This window comes from Varanus komodoensis, unplaced genomic scaffold, assembly GCF_004798865.1.
Source record: "Varanus komodoensis strain SLA01 unplaced genomic scaffold, ASM479886v1 scaffold7_1, whole genome shotgun sequence".
Classification (NCBI taxonomy): Eukaryota; Metazoa; Chordata; class Lepidosauria; order Squamata; family Varanidae; genus Varanus; species Varanus komodoensis.
In genome coordinates, this window is record NW_025336479.1 from 10,310,916 (window position 1) to 10,337,461 (window position 26,546).

The window sequence follows — 26,546 nt, forward strand, 5'->3', positions numbered from 1 at the left end:
TGAGTAGATGCATCTTTCTTGTTTACTTGTGAATAGGCATACAGAGGCTTGGTATTTCAGATGCTATTTGGTATTTTGGTGATTCTTTCCTGATTATTTTTGTCTCTCAGACCAAAAACTGTCCCCACCCCCTGCTTTGTGCTAATTTACTCTATCACAAATAATAGTGGAAGCAGGAGCAAGAAGACTCAATCAATTACTCTAGCATTGCAGCAGATGATGCTATCGCTCCTGCTTTTGGTGGTGGGGGGACTGGAATTGTGCTTCCCGACATTTCCCCACCACTAGTTTGGATGTCATGAGAAGGCATTCCAAGAAATCAGGCCATCTTCTCCACACCTGGGCATGCAAGACAACACAAACAGGAGAGGAAAAGAGGGAGTGTTCAAGCTCCTCATTTGTGTACGCTCAAAGAAATCACAGTCTAACAACCCTGTTACATCTGAGCTGTCCACACTCTCTCTCACACACAAACACATACAAAGCTTGCTAGCAAAAACAACTGCCATCAGTCATTTGGTCTGTAAAGGACTGTGATTAAGACATTACTACCTGACATGATTCTCAGCCCTGCATACTAATCTTACAGTGTACACACAAGGTTAAGATTGCCTTTTTGTTTCTTTTTCTGCTTATAAAATAAGCTCTGCAAATCTCAAAAACTTAGCTGCTCTCCACCACCAAAATGGACCTACAGAAACTGATGGCTTCATTGACTTTACCCACTAGGTAAAGTAAGTTTAATCAGAAAAACCAATCCACTCACCTATTTTAAGGATTCTAAATGAACACTATGAACTCAAAAAAAAATTGGGCCTCATCAAGGACAGGTCAACATCAGCACCAGTATGCAATTTAACTTTATTATAGAGTAAACTACACCCAATGCAGAGGAGTTGTTCTCTCTGGATCCCATGAATATTAGCAATTGCTATTTCTGGTAGCCACTGATATCCACTATCCCAAGACTACGTTCTCTCCATGACTGAGAGAATATAGCCCTATGGTAGTGAAATCAATGGCTATAAGCTTATTATATCATCAGGATTAAGGTAAAGATAAAACCTCCATGTCCTGTTGAGACATTGTGCTTCTGTGATTACTGGCTGCTGCGGGGAGGGGGGAAACAGGCTAGGTTAGACTCCCCATCGTGAGCCCTCCTCCAGGAGAGTGTGTGCTTGGCCAAATGCAGCCTCAGGAATCTGTGACTTCAGAACAAAGGGAAACGTGCTCTGCTACAAGGCAGGAATTCCACCAGAGTTTAAACAAAGCACAGTCACTTAAACTGGGCATCATGGGTAACTGTGGTTTCTTTAAAAGCAGATATGAGAATTCATTCTCGCACCCTCATGACCATGTAAGGCTCATGCAGGTCCATGAAGCAGGAAAAGGCAGGGCCTTTTTACAGCTTAGGCTATTGCTGCAACAAGCCAGTTCTTTAGATTCTCATCTTGCCGCAAGATGTCATGACAGCCTATGTACTAAAGGGAAGGACAATGGCATGGAATGATGTGGTGAGAATGGAAAGGATGTAAATGTTATGAAGGGGATTGAGAAACTTCAGTATGAGGAGGAAAAATTGTTTAGTTTATAATTTCAAACACTGGTATAGTGTAGAGTAGTGGAGCAAAAATTTAGAAACTTAGAAGGAAGAAAACCCAACTTGACTGAATAAGAATATCCCATAATGTGCAAGAGTGCAGCTATAAGCAAGACCAAAAAATCCAGCAAGAGAAAGAGGAAAGAAAGTGTTTTGAAGTCCAATATACAGCAAACTCCCAGAGCAAAGTGAAAAGAAGTTGGACTGAACTCTCACTATCCTTCAAAGAAAAATAAGATGAAAAGGTAGAAAGAATCAAAATGAAAGAACTGCAGTTTGAATTCTCTAACTGGACTAAGACACAGAAGTTAGTCATCACCTTCTGGAAATCACCAAAGAAGTTAAAACAATTGGAAGCAATGAAGACCTTTTATAATAACCCACTCCCTCAAAAACCAAAGTAGCAGTGTTGTCCCTAAGAAAAAAAAATCAAAATCCATATTGGTGTAATGTCTTTAACACACCAACCAAAAGCCACTGTGGCATAGTGGTGAGAGCCACTATGGGTCTGGTTCTAGTTCCCACTCAGTAGTGAAACTCACTGGCTCACTCTGCGACAGTAACAGACTCTACGCCAAAGGCTACCTCACAGGCTGATTCTTGTGATGATAAAATGGAGGAGAACCTTGTAAGTAGCCTTGGGTTCCTTGCAAAAGGGAGAGGGGAAGGCTAGAGCTGTAACATAATAGTAATAATAACAATCATAACAAAAACATCACAAAAGCACGCAAGTTTTCAAGATCGCCACATCTTTTCATCAGGCAAGATGTTATAAAATTAGGTCTGATGACAGAAGATGGAAATGGGGAAAAGATGAAAGAAACCAAACTTGATAGCAAAATCACCATGCGTGCATGTTTGGGGTCCCAAAATGAAGTTAGGGAGAGAGGGTCACGCAGGCATTCCAATCAGACTCCGCCAGAGAGTTAGAAATTTGGACATGAAGTTGCCCCTACAGATTTTAGAGCCCCAGCTGGATTAAAACAGAAAAATAAGAAAACTGGGAACAAGAAGAGGAAAAGTGGAGCCCCATATAAATATAATATAAATTTATATATTTATGATTGCTGGAAATATAGAATCCCTGGATGAAGCACACAGGCACTTTTACCAGTGCATTCTGTTTCATAAAAGAGACAGGAGCTTGAAACACAAGAAATAGATGTTGGAAAATTAATGCAGGCACCTGCAGAAGTATGAAACCTTTCTCCAACATAAATTCTTCCAAGATAAAACAAACTGTGGCGCAATTGAAACACCAATCATTACACTAAGGCCTGTCATCAAAAGTTAAGAAAATGAATAGAGAAATGAAGAAAGAGCTCCTGGCTTGCATTAATTATATGAAATACTAAATTACTGACTAAATAACAGCAGTGAAAAATGGGATTAAATAAATAATTGGATAAGACTAATTTAGATGCAGAATTAAAATTGAGAAGAAAACCTTTCCTCTCTCCTCTGGCCAAGAAAGTTATGAAAAAATAAACTCCGCTTCTGTGCATCTACAAGGAAAGGAAAGCAGTTATGGAGGGGAAAAGTGGGGGAAGATTTTAGAGCCCCAGTTGGATTAAAACAGAAAATCAGAAAACAACCCTTTTATATTCCTACTCTCATCTGTGTAGTGGCAAACCTTGAAGGACAGGCACTCATCATGACAGCCCCCACAGCCATACCCCCAAGGAGAGTGAGCCCAAAATTGCAGGCAATTGAGGGGTTGATCAATAGCAACTAACAGCTTCTAGGAATTCATCTGCTGGAAGCAGGTCTTCTGTGCATTCAAGAACAAGCCACCAATAAAAACTCTACATCACAACTGGAGAAAATTCATGTCCTCCCAGCCGCTGTGAGGACTGCAACTAAGTTCAGAGGAAGCGGATGGGAGCAGATGCCATCCACATCATCTCTACTAACAAAAATGTGCTGGAGCAGCATCCCAGCAAGCCTTGGCTCCACTATAGCACTACTCCCTATAAAGAAATTCTAACTTAACTATATTCTATTCAGAAATCAAGTAGCTAAGATACTGATTAAGCTTCTAAGCTTATCCTCCTAAAAATTCGGATAGGGGCAGAGGGAGAAATTTAGAATTATAGATGAGGTTGACAATTTTTGAAATGTCATTCATTTCACTTTTTTTTCTGTGTCAAGAAGTACTGGCCCACATGCAGGGGGAGCCAGCAAAGGAAAAGGGGAGTACTGGCAACACCTCATGCAGACTTTATGCAAAGATTTCATACAAACTGTATGTAAGCTTCCAAGTTCCACTAGGAATTCCCCAAAGTTTACTACAAATGGGATCCCCAATTAGCTGTCTGGCACCACTGATCCCTATAGCATTCAGAAGAGCAATGCACCCAGCTCTTGGTTTAAAGAGTATGCCATCTGAAACCAAGCCACCTGGCCACTGACATTGACTGGAATGTATCCATTTGTTTTGGAAACCACTGCTTTGAGTTTGGCTCTGATTCCCTACCCTTTCAATTCTCCAATAAATTATGAACAGTTACAGGTAGAACACACAAAGGGCCTATGGAAATGATCTTAATATTTTAAAAATCCTGAATATTAAAGCCGGACAAATCCTAGGATGGTGATAATGATTTAAGACTTCTAAAGATGTAGCACTTACTATCCTATCTATGTTGATGGAGAGAGAAGGAGAAAGGAATGTGTGCTATATAATCTACAATGGCATCATCGGCATAACAATAACAACATCAACAATGTTTCAAAACCTTCCTTGTGTAGAAGTCATGACAATGTGACACTTAAGGACCTCTCTCTCTCTCTCTCTCTCTCTCTCTCTCTCTCTCTCTCTGTCTCTGGCTGGGTTCACACAGCAATCTGTCTATCCCTAGTATCAAGCCTTGTTATTTATCATATCTGGGAACCCCAGTGCAAAGAAACACTTAGTGGCTGGGTCCAGACAATAAAATAATCCACTCTCAATGGTTGAGTAAGGGTTGTCATTGAACCACAGGCTGTTGTTGAAATGTAGGTCATCATGTTGTCCAAACCCATGCTTACTAACAAACCACGGTTTGCTAACTACAACCAAGGCACAATTCACAACTGAACAACAAACCACGGGCTCTCTTCGCAAGTTGTTTATGTTTAACAAGCCATAAGAACCCACAGTTCAATATTAAGCCTCACTGAACCCATACTTACCTTTGAGTGGGGGTTGTCATGTTGTTTAAACCCAACAATAAAGTTTAACAGAAGAAGCAGGACCATTGCTTGAATTTTAACTAACACCTAAAAATTTCATCTAAATTTGCAAACTCCTGCAAAGTCAAAGTGCCACTCCAAACCACTGAGCATATGCTAAGACAGTTTCAATAGCAACTTTCAACTTCCAAACACTCACAAGTCTCCTCTTTTGCAAAGAGGGTGCCTTCCATGAAGCACTATCTCTTGACTCTCTTGACACCTTTTACTTCCGGACTCCTCCCCTGTGGCACAAGATTGACTCATTGCCCTATTACTGCATCTGATAAGACTGCACCAACACCACCACTAATTTTGCAGGTGAGACAATTGCTTCTAGGGAGCTGAAAATTTAAGCAGTTATCAAGGAAATGCTCTTTTTACCTGGTCCTGGAACATAGTTCCGCCAAAGGCCCAGATAGCAGCAAAGACAAAATAAAGTTCATAGAGCTCTTTCGGGCAGTCTGGAGGAGTATTCTGCTTAGTGAGGAGGCATTCAAGGAGGTAGCACAACATCTGAACCATGCTCTGCTCAGGAACCGGAATAATCTTCTTAAATCTATAATGGAAGAATTGAAAACTTATGAAGTTTAATTGGATTTAGCATGACTGCCATTTAACAATATGAGGAGATAGGCATATAAATCCTCTTTCTGAACATTAACATTTTTAAAACTTTCATTGTGTATATCTTTCTTATCCACTGCTACAGAGAGGAATAAAATACCATCAGCACGCAGCTGAGTAATAACTGTAATCATAAGTTTGAACCATTTTAAAACTTTGATCCTCTTGAAAGAAGTGAAATGGAAACCTTGCTAAGGGCACTGATTTGCCACAAATGCAATGAGTTCAGAAGTGGTCAAATAACAGAGTAATAAAATAAGTCCTTTCATCTCATATTTTACATTGGCTTAGGCTACATTTACAGACATGTGAAACCAGAAGAGACCTGCACTTTGCTTAAAAATATAAATATATATAGTTATTGAAGGGGCTGGCTCTACAAAATATACTTGTCTTGGAACCATCTGTTGCTCCTCTCAAGAGCTCTGCAGGAAACATGCATGAGGCATCAGGATGCCCTTTCCCCTCCAGCCTACACTAATCATGGGAATTGAAAGCTGAGGATACACCTGCAACAAAAGCCAAACCCTTCAAGCTCCATTTCTCTTGCATGTAAGCTTGAGCTCTACCATCCCTGGCTTAAGAACCAGTGACCTTGTGTGAAGATAAATGTGTACTGGTGGATGTCTGACTGGAAAAGCACATATGCTTACTTTGTCTAAGTCAAGAGCATATGGAACTGACTTACTCTTGAACCACAAATATGGGGAGATTCAGGCACCTCAGAATAGCAGTTCCTGAAGGAGCTGGCCACACCCCCCCACACACCTGACGTTTCCTGAAAATGAATCAAACTGGGGCTGCTTGGGCGAGGTGGTGGTGGAGAGGTGGCCCACTCTGGTTTGCAGCTCCCGGCATACAGCCTCATTCTGCTTGTCTGGAGCTAATTCCACCCTCGGGCTGAAAAAAGTTTCCTGCCCTCGATAGACGGTTATTTGCCCCCTCTGCACAACTGTCTGTTCACAGGCTGTAGATGGTACATTATGACATTTTCTTGGGATTACAATCCCGTTGTTTTGTCAAATGAACAGGCGCAAGAAAGGATACTTCTGTAAGACTCTTCTGTCAGCAGGTGTCACTACAGTGTTTCTGCACAGTTAAAAGCAAATTGGTATTTATGACAAGTGCCGTCTCCTCCCAGAGATCTTGGAGCACCTTACATTCATACAAGGAGCCACACTTTGAAGACAGCTATTCATTATTCATTTTTGGAGACAAAAAGGGGGAACCCTGTCAAACCCCACAGGGATGACACTGAATGCAAGCAAGAACCTGTTCAGAGAAACTAGAGTAGATCCACTATGCCGCAGGAGGCATCTGCAAACATGGGGAAGGGATTAATCCAAATCATCAAAAGCTCATGTGGAATGCACATTCAGTAAATGTGCAATGTCGGTGGTTTTTTGCATCAAGTCACCCTTCGTGCCATTGAACTGTACCTGGTTCTAAGGGTGTCCAGACAAACTGGCAAATACTTGTCAAACAAAATGGTCAAGTTGGCTCTTTCTGACTGGATTTCTCGTCTGTCTATCCAGCTACTCACAGGAGGATTCCATCCCAGATCAGCTGGATTGATGTAAAGGATCCCTGGAGAAAAAAAAAAGTCAACATTAGCAACTGGGAGTCCAGTTTTCCATATCTAAATTACAGATAACTAAAAGGTAATGATCACCTAGGACTGTGCAGGAACAAACATTGTTTAATTCTACCTTGTGCACCAAATAAAGTTGCCACCTGATATTCTCTCGGCAATCCCATACTGACCAGTGCAACCGACACAGCTGAATATCCTGCCCAGCCTTCTGTCTTTTGATTTACCAGTTATACTACCAATGTAGCTTTTTGCTTGTTTAAGAACCTACATCTGTGTGCTAGAAATAAAGTAAGAATCTACCAAAAATAACTCCAGCACGTCTATAATGTGAGAACAGACAGCAGCTGAGTAAAAAGGCAGCAAAAGCATCTTACTTTTGCTTTCATCCCCAGTCCATGGATTATCAGGCAATAGCTCCCTTGCTAAGCTGTGACAAGCCGGGAAATGTGCTACACAAGCAGACAATTTGATGAAAAAAACTCAAATTTGGTGCAAAACTCAGGATTCACAGATAACAGCTGCTGCATTCACTACTGCCTCTCACAGGCAAACAGAAGAATGAATGCCAGGACACAAACTAAGGAGAAATATGTATCAAAATACAAAAAGGCACATATCTCAATTGGCAGGCACATTACCAAATGATGATCATCATTAATAATAAAGATTTATAAAGTGCCCTGAACTTATTAAATGCAGTTCCTAAATTTCCTAAAAACAGTTCCTCTGCACAGGCTCATCAAATCTAATGAACATAACAGAAAAGGAAAGGGGATTGGAAAGGTTGAGAAATATCCCTCAAGTTGGGAATGCAGAAACACTTTCAGCCTAAGGCCTGAATCTGGATTTTAGAGAAGTTCCACAGGTGGGCAGAGCCAAAGGCAAGAAGGCAGGGCCAATGCAGAAAGCCCTCAGTGATGTGGGCAGGGGACATGGTCATCAGGGCCACCAGACTCTGCCGTAGACATTCTCTTCGTGAGCCTTAGGATTTATTTGCTAACTAATCATATTTATATCTCACTTGTTTTTTTCCCTTCAAGGAACACATTAGCTGCTTCCTCCTTGTCATGTTACCCCTGCAATAATGCTGTGAGTTGGGTTGGGCTCAGAATCAGTGACTTGCCCAAAGCCACCCAATGGGCTTCATGGCTAAGTGGGGACTCAAACCCAGATCTCCTAAACCCCAGTGTACCCCTCTTAAACACTGCACCACGCCAACTGGTGAGCCTGTTCTTTTTCTACTACACCAGGGGAAATTCCACGCTCTTTCCCTTCCCTGCCATCTACCTGCTCTGGAAACTGTGGCTGGGGTGGCAGTCCTCAGGTGACTGATCTCAAAGAGAAGCCTCATGGTGGGATTAAGGGGAATCCTTTCGTTGCTTGCTAGAGTGAGCACCTGCAAAAGGGTAGATATGGTCAGCTTAGCAGCAAAAAAGAACAAAGGGGACAACACGGGACAAGTCACCCGCTGACCTCTGCGAAACATACCAGCAGCCTGGGTTGGGCATTTCATCTGTTTATACAAATATTTACAGCCTGCTTTGCCTCTCCAAAATGGATTCATTCAAAGCAATATAAAAACCATAATTCACATAAATGCCATGATCCATAATTAAAACAGTACTAATAATCCATAATTAAATAATCCAGAATGAAAATCCAATTACCTAACCAAAAGCAACATTGAGCAAAAACAGAAAGAGCCAAGGCTAACTATGAATGTATGACGAATCTGTCAGTTTCCCTGGCCTCAGCTCCCTGGACTCCCATCCAGTTTGCACCAGCCCTGAGTACAGGTTCCTGGTGAGCATGCCCAAGTTTTGCAGGCTGCACCTGACATGAAAGAAAATCGCCCACCGTGCAACCTTCATTCCATGAGTATTCATGACTTCCCCTTGGTTCAGCAAACTTTGTAAGACTGGGCTGAGCAATTTAAGTATGCAAATGCTAAAGGAATGGATGCAGCTAGGGTTTGCCCCAGCCCTAGAACTAAGAATAAATTAAATAAGGTAACAGCAAGAATAAAATGCTTGTGCAAAAAGAAATGTCTTCTACTGCCAGAGGAACACAGGTAGAGGAGATGATGAGCTGACCGCAAGAGGAGAGTTCCACATAGGAAGCTTGCACTGAGAAAGCCTTCTCATAGGTCACCATCAGCTGTACTGCTGAAGGTAATACAAGAGGGACCAAACAGCTGAACTCAGTGGACAGGAAAATTCACATGGGAGGAGACAGCCCTTCAAGTAGCCCTGTTCCAGGTCATCCAAGGCTTTAAAGATGATAACCAGCTTCTTGAAATACACTGGCAGCTAATGCAACTGAGACATGTAAGGGTCACGTGATCCCAGCACTTTGCCCCATTCAACATTTTAACAGATGCACAAGTCGAAGTTTTCAAGAGGTTTCCGTTAATATCCCCATGAACAGCATATTACAGTGGTCCGTAAAACAGCAAAACTCTATACTGAAGGGGACTAATAACTTGGAATGTAAATTCTCAAGCTTTCTCCAATTCTTCCTTGGTTAGAAAGGATCCATATGACAGCAACAAACATGATCCAGAGTTTGGAAACATTGTCCTATGAGGAGAGACTGAGAGAACTGGGTATGTTCAGCCTTGAGAAGGGAAGACTGAGGGGGACATGATATCCCCCTATAAGTACCACAAAAAGAAAGGTCAAGATCTCTCCTCACTCATATCAGAGAGTAGGACATGGAATAATCAACTCAAGTTGCAACAACCCAGGTTCAGGCTAGATATCAGAAAATGTTTCCTCACTATTAGAACAATATGACAGCGGAACCAGTTGCCTAAAGAGGTTGTGGGTTCTCCCACACTAGAGACATTCAAAAAGAAACTGGACAGCCATCTGAGTGGGATGATATAAATTGGTGACCTGCAACAGTAGAGGTTGGATCCGATGGCCTTCTTGGCCCCTTCCAACTCTACTATTCTATGATTCTGTAATGATAACACAACCTTATGCACAATCCTGTAGAAATGTACATCATCATCATAATAATAATAATAATACTGTGCCCTTTGTAGATTCTGGTTCTCAGATGTTGAACTTCACCAGCAACAAATGACAAATGACCAGCTGCTGCTGCTGTTCCTCCTCCTACTGAGATCTCAGACAAAATGTGTGCATATTTTGGCACCACTTCCAACAAAGCAGTGTCTCTTGGAACTATTTGAAGACAATGTTCTGAAAACTTAAACAGGTAAACATTTCCTGATTATAATTTCTTGCACCTGAAATTGTGATTTTCTCCCAGATACTTGAAACAAAGGGAGCGATGAAGATTTTCTACAGCAATTTGATTCTAGAGTTTACATTTGTTTGAGTTTTGGCAAAGGGCAGGTTACTCTGCACTCAAGAATGCTTATTATCTTTGCACCTGTGTCTTACCTTATTATCATCCATGACAGTATTGAGAGATTCAATCCACATAGGATCAATGTCACCATCCAGCACAATCCACTTGGGGCCATCATGGGTAATATTAGCTAAGTCTCGCATAATCGAAGAGAACAGTCCTAAAGTGATCATAGGTACTCAGTGGGATTCTCAGAGGAACCAATGCGCTCACTCTTTAATAACCTCTAGAGATTTTATTCAGCTTGCATGCAAATTGGCAAAGCAAACACTAAATGCAGTTAGTTAAATCTGATAATTACAAAAACAACAGGATATGAATAGAATCTCCTTTTGAATAAATGTGATCAAATAATCTAACTGAAAATAATCCCACACCACTTAATACCACTGAGAACAATTAAAGGGAGGGGGGGAGAGAGAGAGAGAGATTTGGAAAGCATTTTATGATTACTTTGTTCTTCGCCCCTTTCCCTGCAAACTGACATTACCCACAGTGAAACAACATCACCCTAATCAAGAGTTTCTAAGTTTAAATAGATTGCAGGTGAGTCACAGGGTATGGTGCCCACAGTAAGAGTCTGCCTTTTTTCCCCGTTTGTGCAACCTGCTCATTCCTCTGAAAAATTCATATGATGCTGCTAGCAACCTTAAAGCACTTGCATTTTCGAAGATATTAACTATCTAGTATATAGCTGCTTCCATCCTACAGTGTGCTTCCATAGTGCACATACACAACCCGGTAGAAGCATATACACAAAAAGGCTTCAATCCAGTGTCACACTAGTGGACCTTCACTCATGCAGTGGAACTTCCCTGTCCTCTCTTCCCTCCTGCAGCTTTTCCCCCTCCCATGTGCCCCGAAGTGTTCCCCAGAGGTAAGGGAATACATACACAGGCTGCCAGCAGCTTTTGGTCCAATGGCAAATGAAGACTGCCCATCCAAACTGAAATGGCAATGCACATCTAGGTCTATAGTTAGCATGGGAATATAGCCTGGGGCTCTTGTAAATTTCTGCCCTTGGTATATCTTCCAAGCGTTTTATCTTTTGAGATGGCCAATTCACTTGGAAATCTTGTGTATTCTAGATTCCTCTATTTACACTGTCAGTATCACAGCAAGTGAAATAGAAATGAATATTCTCCTCATGGACATTCAGCCATCCACACTGCTGAAGTTTCTTTTGTTCACACTTGCTCCTAAGTCCCATTGGGGATGATGCTTCCAAAGCTCTGGCCTAGACTGCAGGTCTGTTTCCATAAACCACAACAAGGTAGCAGAGCTGGGCACGGCTAGCAAAACATAATGTCTGGCACCTGAGGAACAGCCAGAGGGAAGATGCGAAGTTCAGAATCTCCAGAAGTCCCTCATGCGCCCATGCCAGCTAGGTGTCAAGTGCTGGTGTTCCAAAGTCTCACCATGCTGGGAGTGTGCCAGATGGGTAGGACTATTACAGAGACATGTGGGAAGACAGCATAACCTGAAAGGCATTGGATTGCAGGCTGATGTGCTCTCTCCCCATCTGATCACAACTAGGTCAAAAGCATCCTACCATGGGGGCCAGCCCACTGGCCAGCCCACCCTCCTTCTGGATCACAAACACCACCTTTTTGTCCTGTTTTGATTCCAGAGGAGGCTCCACTATGGCCCAGAAAGAGTGGAAGTATGTGATGCATTTTTAAAATGTTCATATGAAACAAGTTCTTCTTGGTTATGAAAAGGTTAAGTGAGTAGGATGGGGAAGAGAAGCAAGGAAATTAAGAAAAGAAAGATTTCTCTGGAGAGTCTGCATTAAAGTTCAGATGAGAAAAGTGCAGACAACCAATAGCAGCCCTGCTGCACCAACACACTAGAGAGAAACAAAGTTATTACTTTTCATGAGAGCCTCATCTGTGAAAATAGAAAGAGCCAAAGATAGAAAATGCTGGAAAAGATCTAGCTTTTTATAAGAAATAGTTTGCACTTACACAGAACTATCAAAGCAAACATTTTGGGTATTCTGCAAGTTGACTGAAAAATGCCTCTCCTATTGGATTTTTCAGATGCAAGAATACTCTTACCATCTTTCCACTCTCTTGTTGCAGGATTAATGATACCAAAGAGTTCATCATTGGTAACTGCTTTTGGGTTGAGGTCTGTCCAAACAGGCCGCCGCTTCATAATATGGTAAGTCTTGTTCAAGGATTTCAGCACCTGCGACTTGCCCGTACCTGCACTGCCCACCACAAAGACCGAATGCCGGACTGCCAAGAGTTCTTCAAGCTGTACCACCTGCACGTTGAATGAAAAATGAACAGGCACAGGCCAATGAAAAAAGAACAACATGTTGTGAACAAAAGCAGACGCACAATCAGCGCTCCATTTTATGAGCCACCAACAACCACTCTTAAAGAGTAAAATTCAGAATATTTATATGGCACAAAGAAATTTTAAAGCTGAATTACTACACTCCTGAATTGGCAACTCCTTATCCACACTGGCAGGAACAAAATGATTCCTTGCAACATGAAATATGAATGGTCACAAACTAAGGATCCCATTTGGATAGGAAACAATAGCTAAAAGTAGAAGCATACTGAGGGACAAACAGTGAAAACACTAAGCCAATCACAATGCAAAAAACTACAGTAGTGATTCACAGATACACACATAGCCTTAGACACTCCTTTTTTACAAGAGGCAGCAGGAACCGTTTCAAGATAAGTAAGAAAATAGGAAATTCTGGCCACAGTGAAAGGCCAGGGCCTTACTTTGAGCACAAAGTTGTCCTCTGGCTGAAGTCTGAGTTCCAGCACAGCTTGTTTGACAAAGGATTCAAAACCAAGGTCCCGCTTTCTGGGGACATCCAAAGCAGGGAAGAGATCCCCGATCAGGCCCATGAACACTGGCATGTCATCTGTCACAATCTTTGGGATGTTGAAGTCCCGAAGCGAACGCATCAGCACCTGGTCTTCAGGACGGTCTGGGTCTCCTCTCTTGAGGGATCCAGCAACTACCAGCACTGACTTAATTGCACGCAATCCCCAGTCATAGTGATCCTAATTATGGGAGTGGGGGTGGGAGAGAGAAAAGAGGATAATTGGTTTGTACATAGCCCACACAGCAAATCTTGGAAGAGTATCTGCAGATCTCAGCATGCTATCAAAGGAGAAGAAGCTAACCTTCATCTTATTCTCACTTTGATCCTCGGCTTCCTGCTGGAAGGACTTGAAAGCCAGCAAGCAATCAATACTGAACCAATGAGGTGAAAAAAATGAAGTAAGGGGATGAAATCCCAACAGGCCTGACTGAAAAATCCTGAGAACCAGTTTTGTGCTTTGAAGATTTTAAATCTAAGAACAGCAGGTCTCAGAAAGGCCTACCTCCTCTAGATGCACCAGATAAAGGAAAGTAATACACAATGGAACAACAGCATCAACCATGTTCCCATTTCACAGCCTACAATACCTTTGAAAGGAAACATTGGATGTATGCAAAACTAATTGTTTCAGTTGTTCACAAAGCTAAAATATCTCTGTACTGTTCCTTATTAGATGATATTGCACAAGACATGAAATCTGCTTACCTGCTTGGAAAGCAGTTCTTTGCATAGCTGGTACAGGGTGATGAACTTCCTAGCTAATAGCCGGGCTTCTATGAATCCTTCTGCCACTAGCATAATTTCACAGATCAGCTCGAAGTCTGGCACAACCATTGCACAAGGCCTAGGACAGAAGCCCACAGATGTAACCAAACTACTCAGGGAACTGCATTGTACTAAGCCAAACTATTTGCCTCTCCTGGATCTTGGGCAGAAAAGGGTCTTCTAGCCACGTGATCCCTCTTATAAAACTGCAGGGATTGAAACTGGAACCTTCTGCATGTAAGGCATGTGCTGCATCTTTGCTATCATCCTTCCCCTGCATCTGTACTTTCAATGCACTGGACCCAAACTGTAAAACAAACTGGAACACCAAGCACCACAGACTGGCTTATGAAGCCTTGGCCAGGGTAAGAAGTCCATAAGTATGTTCCAGTCACAGTTTATACCGGGTTGTCAGTCACTGTGATAAAGTGCTTGACTAATAATATGGTTTCCTCAGGATTTTCTGCAGTCCCAAATCACCCTCCTAACTTTTAGTTCTATTAACTTAGAGACTTTTAGCTCTCTAGTTCCCTCTGGCCAACTTTAACAATGGCATAATAGTCACACTAAATCTTCCCGGGAAGAGCCCAGCAGGCATGCCTAATGAGATCTTGGAGGAAAGACACACACTGCCGAAATTGACACATTCTATATAGCCTGTTGACTGCAGACCAGTTCAGGGTTGTCAACTTTCACTCAAACCCTGGACTAAATTTCAGATACAGAGTAATATGCCTGTTTCCCTTGCTCTTTCCAAGATAGGCTAGATGTGGCAGGGGCAGATCCCTGCATAAGATACCGTGATCAACAGTGACAGAGGTGAAGCAGGAACAGCCAGATCTAATTTCCAGGGCAGTTATGACAAACTAGCAGGATACTACTTCTCAGCCTCAATTTCCCTTCTGTAAAATGGAAACCATGATTTATAAACAGGACTACTTCAGGGAGAAGTGAGACATACTAAGTAACGTATTACAATCACCTTCAGTCAGAAACATGATTAAAAACTGAAAGGAAGCAGATCTGTGTCTTACCTGAAGAGAGCTTTCAAATTCTCAGGCAGCTCAGTACGACCTGCATAGCCAGGATTCATGGTGATGAAAATACCAACAGAAGGAACCAATTTAATATCTTCCCCGAGGAAATTAAAACTCAGCTTTTTGTCTCTTATAGCATCCTGTATGCTTTTTACCTTAAAATGGAAGAAAATGGGGCTGGGCTGTTCATAAGAACTCCACTCCTTTTACAGCAAACAGGCACAGCAGATTTAGCAGTCTACTGATGCTTCATAAAACGGGCTGATATGGTACATGTTAGGACTGAGCATATGTCTACACGGTAGCACATCACAGCAGGAAAAGGCCTGCTGTTAGACGAGAGGACTTGCACCACCTCAGCAGGTGAATGCTAGTAGAACTACTGCCATGTTATGAGTAAAGCTTATCTTTGTGCAGCACTGGACTACTGCCTTAAAAAACCTTACAATATCGGAGTGAAATGTAGATCTGTGTTAGCTATTCCCACATCTTTCATAATTTCCAAAACAGTGAAGTATTTTCCTTCCGGCATAAACTCTGTTTCCATAAGGACGGTTATGATTGAACTCAGTTCATCATCAGCCCTGAGCAAATTCACCTTTTTTGAAGCCCGAAGTAGATGACAGGAGATGCTAGAGTCAATAGGCACCGCTTTGCGGTGGTTCCGCTCCTATCTCAACGACCGATTCCAGAAGGTGGTGCTGGGGGACTATGGCTCTGCGCCATGGCAGCTTTGCCATGGAGTACCGCAGGGTTCCATTTTGTCCCCTTTACTGTTCAACATCTACATGAAACCGCTGGGAGAGGTCATCAGGAGGTGTGGGCTGCGGAACCATCAGTATGCTGATGATACCCAGCTCTACCTCTCGTTTTCCACCAATCCAGGTGAGGCAGTGGCTGTACTGAACCGGTGCCTGGCCGAGGTAATGGGCTGGATGAGGGCCAATAAACTGAAGCTCAATCCAGACAAGACGGAGGTCCTGTTGGTTGGCGGATTGGGCTTCGGAGAGGGTGGATTTGACCTAGTCCTGAATGGGGTTGCACTCCCTCCTAGGGACAAGGTCCGCAGCTTGGGAGTGCTCCTCGACCCGGAGCTTTCACTCGAAGCTCAGGTGACAACAGTGGCGAGGAGCGCTTTCCTCCAGCTTCGGCTGATTCATCAGCTGCGCCCCTACCTGGAGTACGACTCCCTTGCAACAGTGACTCATGCGCTGGTGACTTCCCGTCTTGACTTCTGTAACGCGCTCTACGTGGGGCTACCCTTGAAGACGGTCTGGATACTTCAATTGGTTCAGAATAGAGCTGCCAGGCTGCTGACGGGGACTGGACGTTATGTTCACATGACTCCAGTTCTCCGTCAGCTTCACTGGCTCCCCATTGAAGTCCGGGCCCAATTCAAGGTGTTGGTAATGACCTATAAAGCCCTAAACGGCTTGGGTCCTGGTTACCTGAAGGAGCGCTTACATCCATATTTGCCCAGTCGCCCCCTGAGATCGGCGGGAGAGGCCCTTCTCCGGGAGCCCTCAGTGAGAGAAATTAGGAGGGTGGCTACTCGGAGAAGGGCTTTCTCAGTGGTTGGTGCCTAAGTTATGGAATGCGCTCCCCAGAGAGGTCCGCCTGGCGCCGTCGTTATTTGTTTTTCGGCGCCAGGCAAAGACCTTTTTATTTAAGCAACATTTTAAATGCTAGCACAACTGAATTTTATCTGGCCAGGGCGGCTTATTTTATAATGTGTGTTTTAAATTATGATTATTTTATATGGATATTTTAACTTATTGTTTTATCTAGTGTTGTAAGCCGCCCCGAGGCTTCGGCGAATGGGGCGGCATAAAAATGTTTTAATAAATAAAATAATAAATAAAATATGAACTAGAAATAAGGGGGGCTGCACCAGCAGGAGTGCAGCCACCTAGGAAGCTGCTCCCTATGAATAGCAACAATATAACGGGCTGCCTCTATCCAATGGCAGTTCTGGTACCCAGGCAGCTGTGGTTGCCTGAACATAAAATGTAGGCTGAAGAGCCGAGTTCCCACACTGTAACACCCAGCAACAAAGCTCAGTGAAGCAAGGATGAGGGAGCTGGTGATATCAGGTCACATCCCAATCCTGGTCTATTCCAAACCAGCCTGTTTGGAGCAATTGTACAGATTCACCTGATGCAGAGAGAAAAGGAATACAAGTTTTCCATGCCATCTAAAATGCCTCTTGATATAGCATTCCTCTATCCCCCTGTATAACTGATCTGCATGCCCACATGGCAGAAAGCCTATTAAACATAACACCCCCTGCTTTGGGCCCCAAATATCATATCCACATACACTAGTTATCTAAGGTATAATTTTAATTGACCTGAAAGTTAAGTAAGGTTTTGTGAATTGCTGCCTTGAATATGGAATGACAACAGCAATGCATCTATCTAGCATTCTTCCCTTTACTCACTAACTTTATGCCTTGCCTCTTTTGTCCTGCTGAGTAGCTCACACCTCATGACTATTCATCAATCATGTGACTATTATCTATGGAGAGCATAATCTCATGAATGCTTTTCCGGTTGGGGTGTTTCCCAAGAGGAGGAAACTATCAACACAATTTTATTAGTTTAATTTCACTATTAATAGTCTGTCTTCAAACAATAACAATTACAATTCCAAGTGACATAAGCTTTACAAGGGACACAATCAAATGGATTTTCTCCTTATCTAGATTCCAAATCATATTCAAAACCATGAAGATGGAGTTTTAAATTTCATTTTAATAGTCTTAATTTTATTTCAATGATCAATGCAACCAGACTTCCCCAACTTAGTACTCTCCAAATGCTTTAGACTACAAAATTGAACATTCATTATCATTGGCCATACCAGTTGGGCTAATGGGAACTGAAGTCCAAAAACATCTGGAGGGCACTGAATTGGGAAAAGCTGCCTTAACAAATGGAGAAAAGTCATGAACATTATATTAACTAGAGACTCTTTATCTGAATATATCTTGTCTCCTTCAATGAGATGTACTCTTTGTTCTCTTTCCAAGTCAGGGCACATTGACAAGCTTAAGAGGATCTAATCCTCACTCCACTGATTTACACAAGCATTTCCCCTCCCTGTACGTTTGCCCAGGTATTTATTTATTAAAAGCTTTTCTAGCCCATCCACTACTAGAGTCTCAGGATGGCTTAGCTGACTTCAGTTTGAGGCTGATTCCCGGAAGTTCTATCCTTTCCTGAGGGACTACATGAGTGCACCTTCCTTCCATTGCATGTCCCTGGAGCAGACAGCCAACCAGTGTAGGAGCCAATTCAACACAAAACACAATTTAAGTGCTAGGTACATTTTATTTTTATTTTTTATTTTTTTTTCTATTTATATCCTGCCTTTTTCCTACAAAGGGCTCAAGGCAGCTTACATCATTCTCCTCCTCCATCTTATCCCCACAACAACCCTGTGAGGTAGGTTGGGCTGAGAGTCTGTGCCTGGCCCAAAGCCACCCAGTTGGCTCCATGGCTGAGTGGGGACTAGAACCCAGATCGTCTGAGTCCCAATCCCATGCTCTTAACCACTAAACCACACTGGCTCTCATGATGAATGCCACCATAAACAATGACTCAGATCTATAAATGTTCCAACATAACCTCCTCAAGAATGTGTGTGGATATCAAAGCTCAGTAACTCCTAGAAATTGTTTGAAACGTAATATGAGCCAGAAAATAGAGCACCTTGAGAAGTACTACATCAGAAGCTATGTAACAGCCATGTGCCATACCATCTAGACATCTACAAGAGGTCAAACCACAACTAACCTATCAGAGTAGGCTCCCTTTCTCCACTGAGTTTCCCTAAACTAAAATCATGTGCATATCAGGTATTGATCATCCCTTTACCATAAAGAAGTGGTGGCAAACCTATGGCACACAGAGCCCTCTCTGTCAGTACACGAGCCAAGTCACCCCAGCATCGTCCCAGCAGTCGAACATAGAATAACAGTACACTTAGGGGCCGTGTGCATGCTTGAAAAGCAGTAGCAACGCCAGGTGATGACATAACAAGCCGAAACTGATGAGCCGGGACTAGTCCAAGCTTTCGCAAAGCCAGTCAGTGCGCTGCCAAGGATACATATATATATTTGCTTGGACTAGCTGTAAGGTATTTTTTCTGAGATAAAACATCGGTTATCCGATTTTATTGTGTTTAGAATGGGCAGAAATGATGAGCTGTGCAGAAAAACCTACTCAAGAAAGGCTTTTCAAAATCGCCCTCTTTTCAATGGAACATTCACCCTGTATTAGTGTTAGGAGTGTGCATCAGGGTAGGGTTGGGGTTAGAAAAACCAGGTGTCCTGGCATGATTTTGATGGTTGGAAGGTGTTTAGAATGGTCAGAAATGATGAGCTGTGCAGAAAAACCTACTCAAGAAACGGTTTTTCAAGTCATCCTCTTTTCACTGAAACTTTAGCCCCATGTTAGGGTTAAGGGTGTGCACCAGGGTCGTCTTAGGGTTAGAAAAATGAGGTGTCCTCGCATGATTCTGATGTTTGGTATGTGTTTAAAATGGGGAGAAATGATGAGCTGTGCAGAAAAACCTACTCAAGGAAGGCTTTTTCAAAATCACCCCTTTCAATAGTATTTTACCCCTATATTAGGGCTAGGTGTGCGCACCAGGGTAGGGTTAGCGCAGTGGTGGTGAACCTATGGCACGCTTCCCACAGTGGGCATGCAGAACTCTCCTTGGCACATGAGCCAAGTTGCCCCAGCTTCACTCTACCCACTGAGCATCGGAAAACAGTGCACCCTGGGGCCATGTGCATGCTCAGAAAGGAGCAGCAACACCAGGTGATGACATCACTAGCCATGACTCTTTATCCGCCACTCGTCCAAACTTACGCTTGGCCGGTCAGTCCTTTGCCATGGATACTCAGATACACATACACATACACATACATATTTGCTTGGACTGGCTATGAGTTGTTTTTCCTAAACTAAAACCACAGTTTTCAGGTTTTATTGTACTGCTGGCACTTTGCGATAGATAAGTGGGTTTTATGTTGCAATTTGGGCACTCGGTCTCTAAAAGGTTCACTATCACTGCCCGCAGATTTATTTTGTTTTTATCAAAAATAATAACAAAATAACCTCTGCTTCAGTAATCAAAAGAAAGAGAAAGGAAGCATTAGTAAGCAATGCACTTTTAGTACAACCATAAGTTTAGTCCAGGGATCTCAAACTCAACTTACCTGGGGGCCACTGCAAGTAGAGTCTGAGTGAGGCTGGGCTTTATCAAGTATTCCACCACCGTGGTGGTGGTGGGCCGCTCATCCCACGTGGCTCCCGGAGGCCGGCCCGGGCGCCGCCGGTGCTTTGAAGGCCGCAGGGCCCCTCCCCCGTGCCCCCCCATCCCGGCAATTGGCCCACGGGCTGCGAATTTGAGACCCCTGGTTTAGTCAAAGTTCGTACATGAGCTTATCCCGAAAACTAAAACACTAATGATAGAGAGTAAAATGAAAGGCAGCATTTTGTTCAGTCTGCACCTTTAGGCAAAACTGACCTGATCCCCTTTTGCCAAATTAATACGTTGATCAGAATTCTTCTTCTTCACTTGCCACACTTCTCTGAATTTTGCAATATAGTACTTGTTTCTAAATATTACCATGTGTAAAAATACATATTTTAGTTTAAAATGCACACAAAATGCATATTTTGTAAAACAAGTAAGTCTAAAACTAAAGCATCTTTTTGTGCAAATTGTTTAATTAGCAGTTTGAGACAGGATGAAACAGACCTATAAGTGAATGCAAGTGCAGAAGGAGAATTATCTGATCCATTAATCACAAGTGAATTGGACGCAGGGCCTTCAGTGCAAATAGAACTCACATCTCAGCTCTGCATGCTGAGTATTAAACTATGGATGTCAGTTCTCACTGCTATAACAATTCATTACACCCCCAATGTTAACAGTACAAATATTCTATTTATTGCAGCATTTCTTCTTACAGAAGTGGGTAAAGTTGCTATATGGAATCTGCCCATCTCATTCAATGACAGCTATCAAGCACCAGAAGACCAAGGAATAAAAAAGGAAATTTAATCCTAATGGGGTTTAATTCCATTCCACTTTATGTAACCACAATTCTTGAAGCAGTGTTCAAACAATAATTCCCAAGCACCTGCCTCTTCTGAATCCAGGTGGCACTCAAGAGCACGGCTGTTTATCTGGGGTAGCACCCCATTTAACAAAAATTCTTCCCAGACTCTTTTCTTTTAAACACTCTTTTATTATCCACATAATTTGGTTGATTATTTGACTGCTCCTGCCATTGCTGTTCTTTTTAAATTAATCATTTCTTCCCTTTTCATGGACAATGTGATAATTTCAAATACTATTTGTGAACAATGGGAATTCAAGAGAGAAAATTCAACAAGAAAAAAGAGAAAAAAGATGTCAATATAGTGCCTTCATTAGGAGTTTCACATGCACACTTTTTGTCACCAGATTGTATTTGTATATTATGGCTGATCTGGTTTTACTGTGACTGTCTTGGAAATGGATCAGTAGAAAGGTGGGATATCAACATGTCAGATAAACAGAATAAAAGTAGCATATCAAGGTATGTGGTAAACTATGTCCCTGGCTCACACTTTTTGTTTTATTTTTCATCTTATGAGGCACTTGTTACTCACCTGAACAGCCACCACTGATAGAACCTCAACAGAGATTCTGTTAAACTCATCAAAGCAGCCCCAAGCACCAGTCTGAGAAAGACCTTTGTAAATGTTTCCACAAGACTGCAACAAATGCAGAGAGAGAGAGGGGGGGGGGGGAGAGAATGATCAGCAAAATTACCCAGAGAATCTGTATCAGTGCAAAGTATGCAATCTATTCCCAACCTCATAAGCAATTTAGGGCATCTACTAACTTTGTCCTGCAGGGCATAGGATAGATCAGAGTCCCAGGTGCAACTGGGGAAGAAGATACTGAGGTCAGAAATAGGAGTCAGACTTCAAAGGGCCCTTGCTCCACCCTCAAAGCCAGACCAGTTCTTTCTTTGCTGGTTGGGCTTCAGAGATGGAAAACTACCTCTGAAGCTGGTGTGGGGTGTGGGGAAGGGAGCAGCAAGCACCACCATCTTCCAAAGAATTCCAGTAATGCCTCAACTGCTCTCCTTCTTGTAAAGAGGAGGAAAACATTTCAACATGTTTTGGAGGGCTAGCAAAAAGCAGAGGCGATCCTAGCCTCCATGCTCATTCTGTCTTCCATTGGATGTCTGTAATTCTCTGCATTTGGATTACAAAAAGCCACACTCCACACTGTCCTGGGGGAGTTCTGAAGGTGTTTATCAAAGACCTGAGAAACTAAAGACAAACGAAGGCAATGACCAGCACAAATGAGCTTCTCAACTGCACATTTTACTGCATACATGCAGTAACCCCATTTGATGCTGACTGGTTTTGTCAACAGCAGCAGTGAGTTCCAAATACATTGAAAACACACCACCTAGCTGCATTTTGTCTAGGCAACAATACAGCAAATGCAGCTGAGGAGGTTTCATTTCCACATCAGATGCTGAAAACCTCCCTCACCAAGTCAGCATTCCACTGGTGGAAGCTAAAAGTGTTTTCAGAAGCTTGGGAACCACCTTCTTGAGAACAAAGAACTTGCTGAGGTCACATAGTGATATTTTCTCACAAGAGCAAAATAAATAGCATTGGAGAAGGGGGGAATAAAGGGAACGTGGACACTACATCTTCCCAGGGAAAAATTTCTAAAAATCCACTAGAGTACTGTTGTATTTTGTGCTATTCCCATTAGTTCTGATGCAGCTCATGCCCCAAAAAGTAGGTGAAAGAGAAAGAATATAAAGTATGTCGATGGGGAATTTATCAAAATGAACCTGAAATGCAACTCCTCTGCAACTTCAAATGTAATAATAAGTATGTTTATCTTGATTTTTGATGAAGTTTTAAATTTCTCATCCCCCACCCCAACCCCATACCAGCATATAGTTCTGATCAAGAACCCTTTTACACCTCCCTACACTCAGCAGTGGTTTAAACTTCTGTGCTGCTGGGCTGGGGTTTGAATCTACAGATGGGGTGAGCTCCCATTGCTTTGTCCCAGCTTCTGCCAACCTTGCAGTTCGAAAGCATATAAATGCAAGTGGATAAATAGGTACCACTTTGGTGGGAAGGTAACAGTGTTCTGTGCACCTTGGTGTTCAGTCATGCTGGCCACATGACCACCAAAACTGTCTGTGGACAAACGCTGGCTCCCTCGGCTAGGAAATGGAGATGAGCACCGCCCCCTAGAGTCAAACATGACTGGCCTTTAATGTCATGGGGAAACCTTTATCTTTACCTTTTTACATGGCAACAGCATGAGAAAGCTGTCACTTTTCACTTTTCAAGCAAAGTAAGTGACTTCTCTTTCACCCTGCCTTGGTGCCTCTTAACATTAAAATAAAATTAACTTAAATTAACACGTTTGTATTCTTAACTGTTTCTGAACAGTTACCTTATAGTCCATTTGCTCTGAGCAGTTGAAAACATATACCATGATGCCAAGAGCTCGGCCCAGATCCTTGGTTGTCTCAGTCTTCCCAGTACCAGCTGGCCCTGCAGGAGCTCCACTCATAGTTAAGTGCAAGGACTGGGTGAGAGTGATGTAGCACCTTCCGTGTTCAGAGAAGAAGGAAAACAGAAAGGAGTGACATTTGTGCTAAACACAGTCTGCTCCCAAGCCAATAATCAAGCAAGTGACAGGGAATTCTGTGGCAGGGTCCAAAATGGCTCTCATAAGAACATAACAAAAGCCAGGCTGGATCAGACCAATCGTTCATCCAGTCCAGCACTCTGAATAGATGGTGGCAAATCAGTCGCCCACAGGATCCCTCAAGCAGGATGGGTGCAAGACCTCTTCCTGCCCAAGCTCCTCAGCAACTGGTGTACACAGGCAGGCCACCTCTGGTGAGGGAGGAAACACACAGCCAGCAAGACTAGAAGCCACTGGTAGCCTCCTCCCTCATGCATCTGTCCAATCTCTTTTTAAAGCCATCCAAATTGGTGGCCATAACTGCTTCCCATAGCAGCAAAGTCCATAGTTTAATCATGTGCTGTGTGAAGTACTTCATTTTATCCCACCAACCAGCTTCATGGAATCACCCTGGTTTTGAGTATTGTGGGAGAGGGAGAAAAATCCCTCCCTCTCCACTTTCTCTACACCATGCATTATTTTAAATGCCTCTATCATGTCTCCCCTTACCTGCCTTTTTTCTGAGTGAAACAGTTCCAGTTCTTATAGCCGCTCCTCAAAGACCTGATCATTTTTATATTGTTAATCATTTTTACTTGTTTTATACTTTGTTGTAAACTGCCCAGAGAGCTTTGGCTATTGTTGTTGTTGTTATTAATATTATCATTATCATTATTATTATTGCTGTCCTCCTCTGTGATTTTTCCAACTCAATAATGTCCTTTTTCAGGTAACATGACCAAAATTGAACACATTCCAAGCATGGTCACACCAAAGATTTGTAAAAAGGGGAGTAAGATTTTAATAGTTCTATTTTCTATTCCATTCCTAATCAGGCCTAGCATGAAGTTTGCCTTTTTCACAAGAGCTGCACATTGGGCCTACATATTCATCAGGCCCTGAATCAACACTACTGAATATGTAGACAACATTCATTGTCCACCACTACCCCAAGATCCTTTCTCGCTCAGTCACTGCTAGCTCAGATCCCATCACCTTACACTTGAAGTTGGGATTGTTTGTCCCAACATGCATCACTTAACATTTGGTTACATTTGCCATTTTGATACTCCTTCTCCCAGCTTGGAGAGATCCCTTTGGAGCTCCTCACAATCCCTTTTGCTTTTAACCATCCTAAATGGTTTGGTGTCATCAACAAGCTTGGCCACTTCACTACTAACTCCTAATCTAAGATCATTTATGAATAGGTTTAAATGCATTGGTCCTAATACTGTGGGACTCCACTGGCAATCTCTCCATCGGAAGAAATTGCCATTTATTCCCACCCTCTCTTCTGCTCTTTAGCCAGTTAGCAATCCATAAGGGGACCCCCCTCCCCCTTTTATTCCATGACTGCTTTAGTTTGCTCAGGAGTCTTTGGTGAGGGACTTCGTCAAAAGACTTTTGGAAGTCCAAGTAAACAATCTCTACTGGATTGCATCTGTTGATGTGCTTACTGACACTCTCAAAGAACTGTAACAGCTTAATGAGATTACTTTTCCTCACAGATACCATGCTGTTTTTTTCTTTCAGCAGGGCTTGTCCCTCTATGTGCTTACTGAGTCTAATGTTTTCAAACAGTTTATCTAGAACAGCTGTTAAGCTGACTGGCCTGCAATTTTCCAGATCCTCCCAGTTCCCTTTTTAAAAATTGGTTTTACACTGGCCATCCTCCAATCCTCTGATACAAGGGAGTTATTAAATATTTTGGTAAGAAGATTAGCAATTTCATGTTTCAGTTCTTTGAGAACTCTAGGATGGATATCATCTGGATCAGGTGATTTGCTGACCTTCTGTTTGTCAATAAGGCTGAGAATCTCATCTTTGTCACTGCTATCTGCCTTAATTCCTCAAACTCCTTTCTAGGATACATAAAGCTCAGGAATGGTTATCTGCTCTACATCGTCTGCTGTGAAGACTGACAAAACAAAATTCATTTGGCTTCCCTGCAATCTTCTCATTCCCCTTAGTGCTCCTTTTATTCCATTATCATCCAATGGTCCAACTGCTTTCTTAACTGCTTTCTTCTGATAAATTTAAAGGACTCTTTAGAGTTGGCCTGGATGTTGTTAGTGATGTGCTCAAACTGTTTCCTTGCTTCTGTTTGCTTACATCTCCTGCATGCAAGCTTTTGGACCTTTCTGTTCATTTGTTTGCTTGTTTTTAATTTGGGCAAGACTTCCATTTTTCAAAGGAAGCTTTCTTCCCCCTAATAGCTTTCTTGACTCTACACATTAACCATGCTGGCAATTTCCTGGACTTCATGCTACCTTTCCTCACTTATGGCATGCATATTATCTATGCCTCTCTTATAGTGTTTTTGAGTTATCTCCAAGCACTTTGAAGTGATTTAAACTTCTTGATTCCCCTCTTCAGCTTCTTTCTTACCAGTTCCTGAGGTCTCCAGATGGTCATGACCTCTTCCTTTGGCTCTACTCCTGTTCCACCAATGATTTGGTGCTTTCCTGGCTTTTCTGCATTTCCCCCTTCTTAAAGGTTGAAATGCCTCCCCTAAGTCTATGTTACTGGCAGTAAGAGTTTTGAATTAAAATATTACAATCCACCAATGGTGCCCACAAATCTTTGGACTGGAACAATGCAGGCACCCTGCTGAACATGGAATGTTGGTCTAAGATAATGTTGGGTATTAAGTTCCGGGGATTTGTGAATCAAAGGAGCCTGCATCATTGATAGCATGGGTGGACAACAAGAGGCCCTCTAGATGTTTTG

General features: G+C 42.5%; 1 protein-coding gene across 1 annotated transcript in view; it reads right to left on the bottom strand.

The window, feature by feature from the left end:
- DNAH9 (dynein axonemal heavy chain 9) overlaps positions 1 to 26,546 on the bottom strand; it is a 224,899-nt gene that overhangs the window by 150,218 nt on the left and 48,135 nt on the right. The window contains exons 21-30 of the mRNA XM_044454085.1: positions 23,580 to 23,736; positions 21,749 to 21,853; positions 15,075 to 15,232; positions 13,981 to 14,119; positions 13,166 to 13,453; positions 12,470 to 12,686; positions 10,448 to 10,593; positions 8,322 to 8,430; positions 6,880 to 7,027; positions 5,198 to 5,372 (exon numbers count right to left, since the gene is read on the bottom strand). Coding sequence (XP_044310020.1) covers positions 5,198 to 5,372; positions 6,880 to 7,027; positions 8,322 to 8,430; positions 10,448 to 10,593; positions 12,470 to 12,686; positions 13,166 to 13,453; positions 13,981 to 14,119; positions 15,075 to 15,232; positions 21,749 to 21,853; positions 23,580 to 23,736 — 1,642 coding nt within the window. The remainder of the gene's footprint in view (positions 1 to 5,197; positions 5,373 to 6,879; positions 7,028 to 8,321; positions 8,431 to 10,447; positions 10,594 to 12,469; positions 12,687 to 13,165; positions 13,454 to 13,980; positions 14,120 to 15,074; positions 15,233 to 21,748; positions 21,854 to 23,579; positions 23,737 to 26,546) is intronic.